The sequence below is a fragment of the Eleginops maclovinus genome, chromosome 21 (assembly GCF_036324505.1).
Source record: "Eleginops maclovinus isolate JMC-PN-2008 ecotype Puerto Natales chromosome 21, JC_Emac_rtc_rv5, whole genome shotgun sequence".
Classification (NCBI taxonomy): Eukaryota; Metazoa; Chordata; class Actinopteri; order Perciformes; family Eleginopidae; genus Eleginops; species Eleginops maclovinus.
In genome coordinates, this window is record NC_086369.1 from 12,770,705 (window position 1) to 12,783,743 (window position 13,039).

Here is a 13,039-nt window from a genome sequence, read left to right on the forward strand (position 1 = left end):
GCTATTTCTGCTAACACTTAATGAGTACGACAGGACAGCAGTCTGAAGAGCTCCGTTAGTAATAACAGGGGACACATTCTGGAGTTAACGGCTTCATTTTATATGAAAAATAATGAAACATTTACAAATTGAAAACATGTTCAAGGAATCGTTAACTGATAAAAATGACCTTTATGTCTTTTACTAAAATGCTGACATGGTAAACTTAAAATAGCAAACCTATATTACAACATCCGTTTACAGACTCTCACAAAGCTCGTGCAGTTTAATGCTCCTTACTAAGGGAGTACTCGTTTGGATATAGTCTGCAGAATCACGGCCCTCTTTCATGGGGGGCCTCAGATAGCCGGGGTGAGTAAAAGCTATACAAATGCACATTTTTGCAGTACAATTTTCACAGATTTGGCTGCTGATCAGGATACTTTTAACTCTGTAAAGGTTAGCAAGGTGAATAATTGTAGACTGCCCCATTTCTGAGCCTGTCAGTAGCCTGTGTAAAGTGAACTACACAAAGTGATGATAGATTTGAAGTTGTAGAGATGGCAGCATCACTCTTTTTTCTGCAAGAGAGAGAGAGACAAAGCTGTGTCACCGCTGCAAGGCTGCTACTAGCTCTTTCATCTTAAAAATGCTCCAACACTTTTAATATCTTACATTGTCTTTAGGCTATTGTTATTAACCAGATCAAAGTATTCCAGATATCTCCGTATAAAAAATGCTGCTTCACTGTAAAGACTTTACCTTCTCTGCGGCCCCTTTGCGTAAATTGGCGAACAGTTTCATTAGCTTGGGTGTCGGTGGCTTCGGTCCAAACAGAGCGCCTCCTTTAACCTTTTCCTCCTTAGGTTTAGGGCCCGGAGGGCCTTTGGCTTTGGTAAGGGCCCTTCACAAGCACACAGACACAATCCTTAATGAGCTACATCTTCGGTGTGTCATTGTGCGTGTGGCTAACTGTAAGTGGCTCACCTGCCCTTCCTGGCCAACACTTTCTGAGACTCTGGGTAATGGACAAGGATATCAAAAAGGTCTTTCTTCTCCAGGACGAAAAGGTTAGCGAAGCCATGCGCCTTCACGTTAGCTGTGCGCCTGTTTCCTCCATCTTTGGCAGACTGTAGTAAACTGTGAAAGGACAGAGGTGGTAATAAACCATGTGTTTAAGACAATATAATACACTGCGATGCTACAGCATGCATTATACGAACAAGCTCAAGAAAATGTCACAAATGTACCTACACACATTCTCCTTCTGTACTTGTAACTTATTTTTAGCTTGCCTATACGTGTCATTGAGTCACTTCCCAGAGGTTAGCATGATGAAAGATAAACATGTTACTAAAAGCAGACAAACCTGATTTCTCCAAACACACAGCCAGCCTTCAGTGTGACAAACACAATGCTGTTGTCCGGGCCCCCCACCACCTGCACCGCTCCACTTTTGATGATGTACATCTCTTTACCGATGTCCCCCTGCAGAGGAGAGTGCAGGACCATTTGGATATTTGCTTCATTTTGATCACCACCGTTTATCCTTCACACACAAAATACTGACTTTCTTCACAACAAAGTCTCCGGGCAGATAGATGATGGACTTGAGCCTCAACAGCATGTCCACCAACATCTGCTGGTCGCAGCCCTGTGAGAGACAGTATGAGGGAAGCAGGTGAGCTTTCAGTTCACTCCCCATGCTCCTGAGCACAGGACACAGATTGCAGAGTCACCTGGAACAGTGCGATCTTCTGGAAGGTAGACATGTTGATGTCCACAGCGATTGCAATTTTCATCACCAGAGGCATCTTGTCCAGCAGCTCGGACTCATCTGGAGAGGACATGTATACAGGAACTCAGTACGAGTCAAATACTTTAATTTAATTTGAGTAATACACTGTTTTTTAGGTCTACATTTCTGGTATTAAAGTCTGTAAACAATTACCCAGCATGCCCTGAGCTGCCCATGTGTAGTTGTACCAGGTCCGGACTCTGTTCTGCACCATCTTGGGGATCGTGTAGGTGTTCATGTAGTCAACGCAGCCGTCCATTGAGGCCCGGAAATATGTCACTCCTGCTGTTGCTGCTCCTATCACGTCTCTCATCTGAGGGAAGACAGAGGGAATGTAGGTGGTATAAAAAAGGACAAAAGCTTATGATATTAGCATGTTGAATACAGAGCTTTCTCCTACACACCTGTCCAATCAAACTGGAGAACACAAACACGCCAATGAAGAAGTTGGACATCTGAAAGACAATCTCGAAGACGGTAATGGGCTCTGGAAGACCCCCGATGTTGATCAGGCTGCGCACTGCGTAGTAGTAGCAGCGAATGTACCTGTGGAAGAACGGGTACAACGTCAATTCAATAAAAGATAATGCACTTTAATTATGTGATATCACAAACGAGATGAAGTAAGGAGTACATACGCGGTGCCCTTTCCATCATACACCCATGTGGTCGTCCCGAGACCCTGGTGTACTGAAGCAACATAGTAAATGCAGGCGTTGATATGGAGAGCGAACAGCAGGTACCCTGTGGTGCGAATCACTCTGTGAGACAGAAAACGGTATAAAAGTGATTAGATGGAGCTGGACTGATCAGTGTAACAATTTGCTCCTGTCACTGCTCGGGGATCATTTACCTCCAGATGTAGGCCTTGGCCATGACACTCTCAAGTCGATCGCTGAACTCAAAGAAGGACTCAAGCTACAACACACAAGGAAACAGAGTACTCAGGGACCCGTCATGAAAATACATTTGTCTCCGTTTCTCTTTTCGATGACAGGACGAGTAGAAATCTGTCTGCTGCTTACCCGGACAAAGCGGTTGATTCGGTACACTGAGGAGAATCCAAACTCTAGGCAGAGGAGGTCAAACGGGAGGATGCTGAAGATATCCGCCTAAAAGAGAAGGGAAAAAAGTAGTTATTTTAAAAACAGCTTACGGGTCTCTGAAGTTACGGGTAGATTCTGTTGAAGGTTAAGTGATGGAAGAAGTATTGAGATAGTGTACTTAAGTTAAAATGCTCCGTTCAAGTGTCGCAATTATCAGCTAAATGTACTAAGAGTAAAAGTAGTGGACATATATTATTATACATGACATACCATCTTTGATACTGATGCATCAAATCTCTAATCACCATGTAGCATTTTACTTTTGCAGCTGGTCTTTTATAATCTGTATATACGTAGCAAAGTAAATCCAGAGGTCGCCCACCTCCAGTCACGAGATTAATCGGATGTGTCATAAGAGGATTCATTAGGTAAGAATTAAAGGAAAGATCCAGTGACTACAGCTGTCCGGTAAATGTAGTAAAGAGTACGACATGACGCCACAAAGTTAGTGGAGAAGAGGTATATACAATGAAATATATTCCTGGTAATCTACTTGATGACCTTTTGATCCCTGGACACATCATGACAGACTCACCTTAAATCTGTATGATTTCCGATAATGCACTTTAGCCAAGGCTCTGTCTTTCTGCAAGGGAATTACACACAGTATTTCAGTTCAGACGAGTTAGGAATACACTTATACACTCAAATACAACTATCACAGGTACAGATCTTACACAGTGATGGTTCATAATGCCTTTTGACTCACAATAATGTCCCCGGCTTTGACGAACTGAAGTCGGGGCTGCCATATAATGATGTCAATCACATTCACTACGTCACTCAGGATGTCCAACAGTATCCAGAAGCGGTTGGTGGTTTCATTGTGGTACGGGAAAGCCATCCGGGCGGTGCAAAACCAAAAGTTGTAGTTGATCGCCACGGCTACCACAGCTAACCAGGCAATGTACCGACGATCTGCAGAGGGACAGACGCATGTTATTATTACTTTGGTCTCTTCCGTCCTGTCCCCTGTTGGCCCGTCACCTACCTGTGAAAGGATCGATGGTATTTCCCAGGATGTTGTCCATCCGGCTCTCGATTGGACTGAAGAAGGCGTCGAGGAAGGAGAAGTTGATTTCTGGGAGGATCTTGGCCGCCTTCTCGGCCTCCTTCGCCAGCCGCTCCTCCTCTGCCTTCTTCTCGGACTCCAGCCGTTTCTCCTCATCCTTCTTCTTCTTCTCCTCGGCCTTTTTGGCTGCCTCTTCTGCCTTCTTTTTATCCGCTTCCTCCTTTGCTATTCGCCTCTCTTCGTTCAATCTGATGTAGTCCTCCTTCTTCAGAATAGGTGCTGAGAAAAGTTAAGTTATTCACAATTTAGTAACTGAATAACATCACAGACACAACACTGAACTACCTGCAGGTCAACTCTCAGTGTTTTAACAGTGCCCCATGGTTTGATTCTTTGGACCGCTGCTATCATTTCCTTTACAGATGAATCCAAACCAACATAAACAGGAATATTGAAATGAGTGAAAAAGAATCAGGTTGTAATCATTGCACAATGTCAGCCTTAAACAATCTTAAAGGCATTTCAAATCTAAGGGACTTTCTATCAAAATCCCACCCAGAGAATGTAATGATTTTAAAACAAGTAGACTAGTCTGAAAAGTTTGAGCACAGTACATTAATAAAGCTCAAAATGCACCTCAGTTTATAAAACCAGCACACACTTTTAAGGGTTGATGTTATATATAAGCTTGTGGACATGAGTGGGTCTATTCTGTAGATATAAAGGAAGTTTATGTCCATACTCACTGACAGGAGGGGTGATTTCTGGTGAAGTGGCATAAGGGTCTATGGCTTTCAGTTTGAGCAACTCTCTCCGCTCCCTCAACCTCTTGATCATATCTCTGAGAACGTCATCGGTGAAGCGGAAGTAGACAACAGGTGGAGGAGGAGGGGCCTCTTCACTGAGACCAGGAAGCAAAAGCAGAAAGAAAGGTGAATTAAAGAATAGCATTAGAAGGGGACATTTAATCAAAGGAGAGACATCATCAATAAATGGGACGATTTACAATGTTATATTGTCACTTATAAGTGAAGGGAGACACAAATCTATATGAGCAGTGTGCAAATAAACAAAGCATTCATTAAGTAGCATTATTATCATCTGCAAAGAAGGGGAATATCTTTGGAACCAATTCCAGCTAGCATTTGGATGCTTCCCCTGAGCGCTCAGTCAGAAATACCACTAATCTCCTAATCTGCTTTCCGACTTTAGGAGTCACAGGCTGAACCCCCCGTCTGACGATGGCTGCTGTCACTGCGGCTAACAACCAGTACGGAACAGCAGCCATCGTCTGTTCCCTCTGCCTGTTGTGAGGAAAGACCAAACAATGCACCCTGCAACATCTCAGGAAAAACTGCCCCTTTGCACATGTAGGTTTGGAAGGTGAAAAAATAATCCTCTAGATGTTGATGGCTTATACTAGCAACAGTTATGCTTTACACTTCCTTTGATAATGTAAATATAAACTCTGGTTAGCGGACACAGCTCTTATTGTATGCTGAATGTTACTGATACTCCTGGAAACCTAATCCTAGCTCGAGGCAAGAGGAGTTCCTGAAACAGACAGAGCTGTTAATAGCTACTAATCACTGTTACACTCTCGTTCCGCCTTGTAATGATTTAATTTATAATACAAATATCAGTTCTAAAAGGGCTTCTAACATTTTCAACACAATAATCCAAATCATATCAAATCAAATCGGATTGTGGCTCAAATTTGCATCTCAGGAAAAATAGATCTGAATTTAATGTATTGCTTCGCCTAAAGTAACTTTTGAAAGCCTGAACAACAGGCATCATTGATGTATCAACGAATCATCTGTTTACACTTGACCTCTGCAGGGTCGCAGGTGGAAGTATGTGGTGCGTTCTCACCCCTCAGCCCCCTCTGGATTGGCAGGACCAGGAGCTGGAGCAGCAGCAGGAGCAGGAGCAGCAGCTGGAGCAGGAGCTGGAGCAGGAGCTGGAGCAACAGGAGCAGCAGCAGGAGCAGGAGCAGGAGCAGCAGCAGCAGCAGCAGCAGGAGCAGCAGCAGCAGCAGCAGCAGCAGCAGGAGCTGGAGCTGGAGCAGCAGCAGAGGAGCTGGAGCTGGAGCTGGAAGTAAATATAGCAGTACTCTTTATTTAGTGTTTGACAATTAACATCATCACTGGACCAAAAAGAAGAACAGCTACATGTTCCACATCTAATCCTCCTTTGATATAAAATCCCTTTAGTATAATTGCAGTATAAATTCAAATTTAAGTGTGAATTCTGATAACAGAAAAGTGCAATTTATCGTAGATTTGTGAAGAAGTGCATCAGGAAGAGGGACACAGCTGCTGACAAGTTGTGACTGCGGTCTGCAGGAGGGTATTGTTATTATTTCAAACAATTGGAATCAAATAAGATATACTTTGCTTCAGATGTAAATATAAGCGAGACGTGTTACTACCTTAGTGACATCAATTAATTAACTGCAGTATTTACAATATTTCCAGACTGTAGATCAGCCGGACGTTACATGGTACGAGTTGTGCTCTAAACGAAAATCATCACCTCTTTATCTCGACATGGAGACAGATCATCTACCAATGATGTGCAACATTTTCCTCACCTGGTTTTGGCTCCTCTTTTTTGGGCTCTTCTTCCTTCTTCTCCTCCCCTTTCTTTTCTTCCTCTTTCTTTTCCTCCTCTTTTTTTGGCTCCTCTTTCTCATCCTTCTTTTCAGGCGGCTTTTCTTCCTGTAAAGAAATAATGCTGGTAACTGGCAAGACCAAGTGGACGATTGTCTTGAGACAAATAGGACTCATTTCCTGCCTCAGTTTCAGGATAAAATATTGCCAGCTTAGCATCCTACTGAAAAAGCAACAGTAAATCCACCATGCTCTTTATCAGAGCCAAACTACGTCAGAGGCTCTCCCTGATCTGAGTAGCATTCAAGGAAAAGGGATAAACGAGCAGGTGAGTGAAGTTAACGTCCCATTAACAAAAAGATAACATGTCGGGTTTGAATTTATTTTGAAGATTACAAAAGGCCTTACCTTTGCTGCTGGAGCTGGGGACGGTGGTGGGGTTGGAGCTAGTGCAGGGGGGGGCTCAGGAGCCCTGATCAACCTTTTCAACCTGCTGAACATGGGGGGGCTTGAAGTGGGCTACAGCCAACCGGCCTGCCCATCCACTTCTCCTGAAGGTGATTTTCAATTTGATTCTCGATTCCTGTGAAACTCTCAGGACACTGTGCGGTCTTCGTCTTACATCCAAACAACAGACTGAGGCAATTCAATTTATTAGAGGCATTAATTCCCTCAGGGCACTCCCCTTTTTCCAGGAGTCAACAGAGTGAGCTTTCACCGCCTCAAAATCCCTGGCAGGACCGTCAGGGACTCTAAAACCTGTGTGCTGTCCCATGTGGTCTGGGATGGTAACCCTTTATGCGTGTTAAACTGCAGAGCCTCGAGTCCATAGACCATCGGAAGGGCTCATCTTTGTTAGTGATATTTATTAATAACTAATACGAGGGCCTCTCCTTTAAATCAAATGCCAGGTCAAAGAGGAGTGACAGATCAGATACTGTTTGGTAATTACAAACTGCTTACTAAACAAATAAAAACCATTTAATTGGAGTCTGCATTTCACATCTATCATTCTCTAATATATATTCCATTACGGGATAAAACATGGACTATATGGTAGTGACTCCAAAGGGTCTGGTGTAAAATTAGACTGCTGGGGTTATTTCAGACTCTGTCTACAGAGTTCAGAACTCAGAGAGCACTTAGTGAATTACCTCTCACGATGTGTCTCTGGCTAACGGGATTATCTTCAGCACAGCTCTCTGTCCCAACTTTACCTCCTACTGTACACACACAGTTTACACACAGACAGACACACGCAAAGAAACAGGAAAGGCTTTTCTTAATTTACGTCAGTATTTATTTATTCAAGCCGATATTGACAGATCAAATCAATTAAACCTTGTGTTGTGGACACTATTGTTCTCTCTGTGAGGCTTTTACAACCACTGTGCATTGGCAAGCTGAACATAGTATAGCAGAGAAACAGAACAAGGTGGATAAATACATAATCTTATACAACAAGGAGCCTCCACTAAGGGCGGTGGTTTTCACACACAGATATTGCACATCTCATCAAAATAGTTTGGAGACACGTTTAAATCCATTTTTGGCGTTTAAACCTACATGTTGTCTTCGGTTCTGTTAAGTTGTCTAAGCGTATCAAACCAAATGTAATAAAATGACAGAAAATACACAATCAGTACAAAAGGATTGTAATAGAGTGAAAGAAAACTGTACATTCACTCCCAAAAAGGAGTTATAAATAGGAAAAACATCCTTATTAGTTTCCAGAAGCAGCCTGGTGGGGGGGAGAAATACAAAGCCTATGTCAGCGTTACTGCGAAGGCTTCTTAATGAGCATACATAGAGAGGTGTGGAAGTGCTGTTACCTGCAGTTTTCTAATCGTGTTCTTGTTCAAGCTTCCACCGAAGGCTCGCAGCAGTTTGGGCGTGGGGGGTCTGGGTGCGAACAGTGCGAGCCCCTTCTTCTTATCCTCATCTGCTTTTGCCATTGCAGGACCCTTCGCCTTCATCAGTTTCCTACACACAGAAACGGATGAAGCTAAACAGAAGTGCTAACTGCACGGCAGCTGCTACGTAGGGAATAAATAGAATATGCCTGAGTCCGATGTCTAAGCTTGCCTAAATGTATTGGTAGCTGACTTTAACGGTTTGGGTTAAAAAGTGTCCTTGTTCCTGAAACATGAGCTGCTAGTATGAGCTTTTCATACTAGTATGATATACAGCTGATATCTACACATGGTGACAACCTTTCTGTTAGCAATAGATGTGTTATTTGCTAACAGAGTTATTGGTTTATCCTTTTAAAAACTTCTGTGAAGTTTGAGAAAAATGTATTGCTGGAATGTGTGCAGCGGTTCTGGGAAAGCCCCAGTGAGGGGGTAGTGGTGTGTCCTTAGTGTCCGACTTACTTTCCCTTCCTGGCCAACACTTTCTGAGACTCTGGGTAGTGGACCAGGATGTCGAACAGGTCCTTTTTCTCAAGGACAAAGAGGTTAGCGAAACCGTAGGCTTTGACGTTAGCTGTCCGTCTGTTCCCTCCGTCTTTGGAAGACTGCAACAGACTGAGAAAGAACAACGTTTTAAGGTTGACATTCCCCGGACAGCGTTCTCTGTCTGTGGATCCATTATCATCACAAAGAGACAAAGACACACCTGATTTCTCCAAACACACAGCCAGCCTTCAGTGTGACGAACACAATGCTGTTGTCCGGCCCCCCCACCACCTGCACAGCTCCACCTTTGATGATGTACATCTCTTTACCGATGTCCCCCTGTGAGACGACACAGTCAATCACAGGCAGAAACATAACAACTAATGGACAGAATGACAGTAAATGTTTATGAAATGTCTCGCTTATAACAGGGTGCTGCAGAGTAAAACTAAAATTCAAAGGGGGTGAAGAAAAGAGAACAATGTCCACTTACTTTTTTTACGACAAAGTCACCGGGTAAATAGATGATGGACTTGAGCCTCAGCAACATGTCCACCAACATCTGCTGGTCGCAGCCCTGTGGAGATAAACAAGATGATTAAACAACCTAATGTCCACGCTGCAGAATGTCTGCTGTGTTTGTGAAAGCACCTTGAAAAGATCAATCTTCTGAAAGGTGGCCAGGTTGATGTCAACAGCGATGGCGGTTCTCATCACCAGAGGCATGCTGTCCAGCAGCTCCGACTCGTCTGAAAGCATCAAGGGAAGCTCACAGGGGGAAGTAGAATCACTGTTCTGAGATGGTGTGGGTTCTAATAATTAAAGGCTTTCTAACAAAACTAAACTGAGCGCTCTGCTTAGTGTTACTGACCCAGCATGCCCTGAGCGTCCCAGGTGTAGGTGTACCAGGTGCGGACTCGGTTCTGCACCTGAGAGGGGATGTGGTTGGTCACCATGTAAGCCACAGTGCCGTCCATGGAGGATCGGAAGTATGTCTGTCCTGCTGTGGCTGCCCCGATGACGTCCCTCATCTGAAGCACAGGGAAAACTTTCGTTAAATTTGGAGAACTACTGCAGTTCAGTTTTTGTCGGTAAAATCTATACATTTAACTAGATTTTTGACAGTCAAGACTTCACAAGGAACCGGTGGAAGACAACATTTAGAGTGACGGATGAGGGGGGGTTAGTGAACCTACTACGGTGAGATGAATTTTGATCTGTCATTTCTAAAACCACACGTTTTATTCACCTGTCACTACATCACGAAAACAAGGAGACACGGTCATTTAGAGGTTTCTACAGGTTTCAACAGGAACTGAGCATGCTGGGACTTTGACTCGTCAATTAGCTCCATGTTACCTGTCCAATCAAACTGGAGAACACAAAGACGCCCGTGAAAAAGTTAGTCATCTGAAAGGTAATCTCAAAGACGGTATGGGGCTCGTTAAGACCCCCGATGTTGATCAGACTGCGGACAGCGTAGTAGTAACAACGCAGGTACCTGTGGAGAGGGCGGGGCGTTAGGGCGACGTCACATTCACTATACTTCATTTGTTTTGGGACGGACATAGTGATAGACGTATGTGCGCATGTGTTGAGGAGGAATGATTGTTATTCATCCCCTTTTTGGCTTGATTCCCTTGACGCCTTGCTGCCAAAAATATTGAAAGGTTGAAAAGAAATAGGCTCAAATAAAAATAAAAGATTTAGAAAAGGTTATAATTAAACTACCTGGACAACAATGATGGACATATAGAAAGCCCCCAAAAGGTAGTTTGTCATCTGAAAGATCTGTCCGAACATGGTGTCTGGTAATGGCAGCTCAGCGATCATCAGCAGGGACTTCTCCGCATAGAAGAAGCAGCTGAGGTAACTGCAGCAGCAGCGGAGGAATCAGACAAGACATTTCAAAGTGTGGACGCCCCACAGACGGAGGGAACTACAACGTGTTTTCAGTGCAGCAGGCATTGACTCTAAAAGCTGGGTGGTGGTTGATATTTAAATAAAAACAGTCATACTTTAGTTACTCCTGCTTCCCTGTATGGTCTGAAACCTACCGATGATTTTTGTTTATTCACATTTCACTTTATGTCTTCATTGTGTTGCAGATTTTTCACTGAGGCCATTACACCTTTATTTGATGTTTATTTATGCATGTCTTTTCATGGAGAAATAGCAAACTTTCTAACTATTGTACTTACGCGCTGCCCAGACCGGAGTAGACCCATTTAGTTTTCCCGATTCCCTGATACTCTGAAGCCACGTAGTAGAAGCAGGCGTTGAGGTGGAGCATGAAGAGAAGATATCCAATGGTCCGAATCACTCTAATGGAAAAGTAAAGAAACATATCTTTATCTGTTCATCGTTTACTCATCTTCAAACAGACAGCCTTGACTTCTTTGAAGTGATGCAAATATGGCAACAACAATCACGGCTTGATCCTTTGACTGACCTCCAGATGTAAGCTTTGGACATTAAGCTCTCAAGACGGTCGCTGAACTCAAAAAATGTGTCCGCCTTGAATATAAGCGTGAAAATGTCAGCCACAGGAAGGAATCGAAGTCAAGCATCAATCGGCTGGCGTTTGAGACACATGAGGAAACTCACCTTCATCAGACGGTTGGCTCTGAAAATGGATTTGAATCCAAACTCTAGGTACAGCAGGTCGAATGGCAAGAGGGACAGCATGTCTAACTGTTGAGGGGAGACAGAGGAGTGAGGTCACTGAGATCCAGTCTTCCTAATGTTTCTAAGAAATCGAGTACCTTGAATCTCTCTGACTCTCTGTAGTTCTTCTTTGTCACCAATCTGTCTTTCTAAAAAAGCGAACAGAATAATTTGTTAAATCTCAATCTTTCCCATCATCAGGCTCCACTGGTAGGGATTAAATCAGACTTACTATGATGTCCCCTCCTTTGACAAACTGTTTGCGGGGCTGGAAGAGGATTGTGTCTATGAGGTAGATGAAGTCTGCCAGCGTATCTGCGCCAAACCAGAAGGGGATGGAATAGTCAGAGTGGTACGGGAAGCACAGACGGGCCGTAATGAACCAGGTGTTGTAGTTGAAGGCCAAGGTCACCAAGCTCAGCCAGGCGATGTAGCGCCTGTCGGTGAAAGGGTCAATGGTGTTCCCCAGCACAGCGTCCATCCTGTTCTCTATTGGCTTCAGAACAATATCCACCGAGTACCAGAAACCTGCCTTTAGCTTGGTCGGTATGTTCCAATTCAGCTTCTCATTTACAGCCTGCAATTGAATTTGCTTGTCCTGGTCCTTCTTCTTCTCCTCATTCTCCTTCTTCTTCTTCTCCTGCTCCTCTTTTTTCTTCTGGTCAGCCTCTTCCTTCTTTAGGCGATCCTCCTCTGCTTGCCTTTTCCTCTCCTCTAAGAGCTTTGTGTAATCGTCTTTGAGCAGCACAGGTGCTGAAAGGACAATGTTTAAAAGAGTCCTGAGACACGGAATGCAAACTTCAATCCTTTGTGAACTATAAAGACTTTAAAGCACGGAAGATAATCACAAGTCACTGAACTAAAGCTTTCAGCCTTACTTACACAGCTGAAATGAAGCTCTGATTTGTGTGCACGCAGATTGGTAACGGGTTAGTACTTACTGACAGGAGGAGTGATCTCTGGAGAGGAAGCGTACTGATCGGCCACTTTCTCCTTGTAGATGTTCAGTCTTTCTTGCATGCGTTTGGCTATGAATCTGAGCTGCTCGTCTGCATACTTGTTTATGACAATGGGTGGAGGAGGAGGAGGTGGCGCCTCTTCTCTGAAGATAAAAACAAACATCAGAAATATTAACCACAGTACTTTGGCTTTTAATGAAATATGAATTGAAGAGGGTAGTAGCAGCCTATATAAAAACTCTTAAACCCATGAAACACTGCCTGCATAGCGCTAACTACACACAGTTGGTGACTAGCTGTTGTAAATAGAGGAGGATTTAATAGATTCATTATTTCCCTAAGGAGCGAAGTGACCAACATTGAGGGAAATGTTAGAATAAAATAAACCAAGTTGCCAGAAACAAAACTGGATCAAATGCTAATGTTGCTGTATCAGCTGGGTGTGGGCAATAGCCAGCTATGTGCTAACAAGATTGCCATTTCATCTTAAGCCATGTTGTGCTT

General features: G+C 43.6%; 2 protein-coding genes across 4 annotated transcripts; both read right to left on the bottom strand.

Moving 5' to 3' along the window:
* Positions 1–147: 147 nt before the first annotated feature.
* On the bottom strand, positions 148–7,191 carry cngb3.1 (cyclic nucleotide gated channel subunit beta 3, tandem duplicate 1). Its single transcript, XM_063912628.1, has 18 exons — positions 6,919–7,191; positions 6,494–6,618; positions 5,771–5,866; positions 4,642–4,796; positions 3,875–4,174; positions 3,593–3,801; positions 3,419–3,469; positions 2,803–2,889; positions 2,631–2,695; positions 2,416–2,538; positions 2,182–2,323; positions 1,931–2,090; positions 1,719–1,816; positions 1,550–1,633; positions 1,349–1,467; positions 967–1,119; positions 742–883; positions 148–560 (listed from the first exon to the last, which is right to left on the bottom strand). Exons 1-18 carry the CDS (start codon positions 7,009–7,011, stop codon positions 549–551), a joined length of 2,214 nt encoding a protein of 737 aa, XP_063768698.1. The 5' UTR covers positions 7,012–7,191; the 3' UTR covers positions 148–548.
* A 616-nt stretch (positions 7,192–7,807) lies between these two features.
* On the bottom strand, positions 7,808–12,768 carry LOC134884029 (cyclic nucleotide-gated cation channel beta-3-like). 3 transcript variants are annotated; one of them, XM_063912627.1, is made up of 14 exons: positions 12,518–12,768; positions 11,809–12,329; positions 11,675–11,725; positions 11,517–11,603; positions 11,362–11,426; positions 11,111–11,233; positions 10,269–10,410; positions 9,781–9,940; positions 9,561–9,658; positions 9,403–9,486; positions 9,130–9,248; positions 8,886–9,038; positions 8,343–8,493; positions 7,808–8,251 (listed from the first exon to the last, which is right to left on the bottom strand). In XM_063912627.1, the coding sequence occupies exons 1-14, from the start codon at positions 12,696–12,698 to the stop codon at positions 8,234–8,236; spliced, it is 1,953 nt and encodes a 650-aa protein (XP_063768697.1). In that variant the 5' UTR covers positions 12,699–12,768; the 3' UTR covers positions 7,808–8,233. The 3 variants fall into 3 exon arrangements, with proteins under 3 accessions (XP_063768697.1, XP_063768695.1, XP_063768696.1); XM_063912625.1 differs by having other exon boundaries at positions 7,808–8,493; XM_063912626.1 differs by lacking the exon at positions 10,269–10,410 and adding an exon at positions 10,641–10,782 and having other exon boundaries at positions 7,808–8,493.
* Positions 12,769–13,039: the final 271 nt, after the last annotated feature.

Coding starts and splice junctions, on each gene's coding strand:
- LOC134884029 (XM_063912625.1), bottom strand. CDS start 12,698: ATGTTTGTTTTTATCTTCAGAGAAGAGGCGCCACCTCCTCCTCCTCCA. Junction 11,427..11,516: donor GAGCCAACCGTCTGATGAAG/GTGAGTTTCCTC, acceptor CTTATATTCAAG/GCGGACACATTTTTTGAGTT. Junction 9,659..9,780: donor GGACGCTCAGGGCATGCTGG/GTCAGTAACACT, acceptor TGATGCTTTCAG/ACGAGTCGGAGCTGCTGGAC.
- cngb3.1 (XM_063912628.1), bottom strand. CDS start 7,011: ATGTTCAGCAGGTTGAAAAGGTTGATCAGGGCTCCTGAGCCCCCCCCT. Junction 1,120..1,348: donor TGTGTGTTTGGAGAAATCAG/GTTTGTCTGCTT, acceptor GTCCTTTCACAG/TTTACTACAGTCTGCCAAAG. Junction 884..966: donor GTGTTGGCCAGGAAGGGCAG/GTGAGCCACTTA, acceptor GTGCTTGTGAAG/GGCCCTTACCAAAGCCAAAG.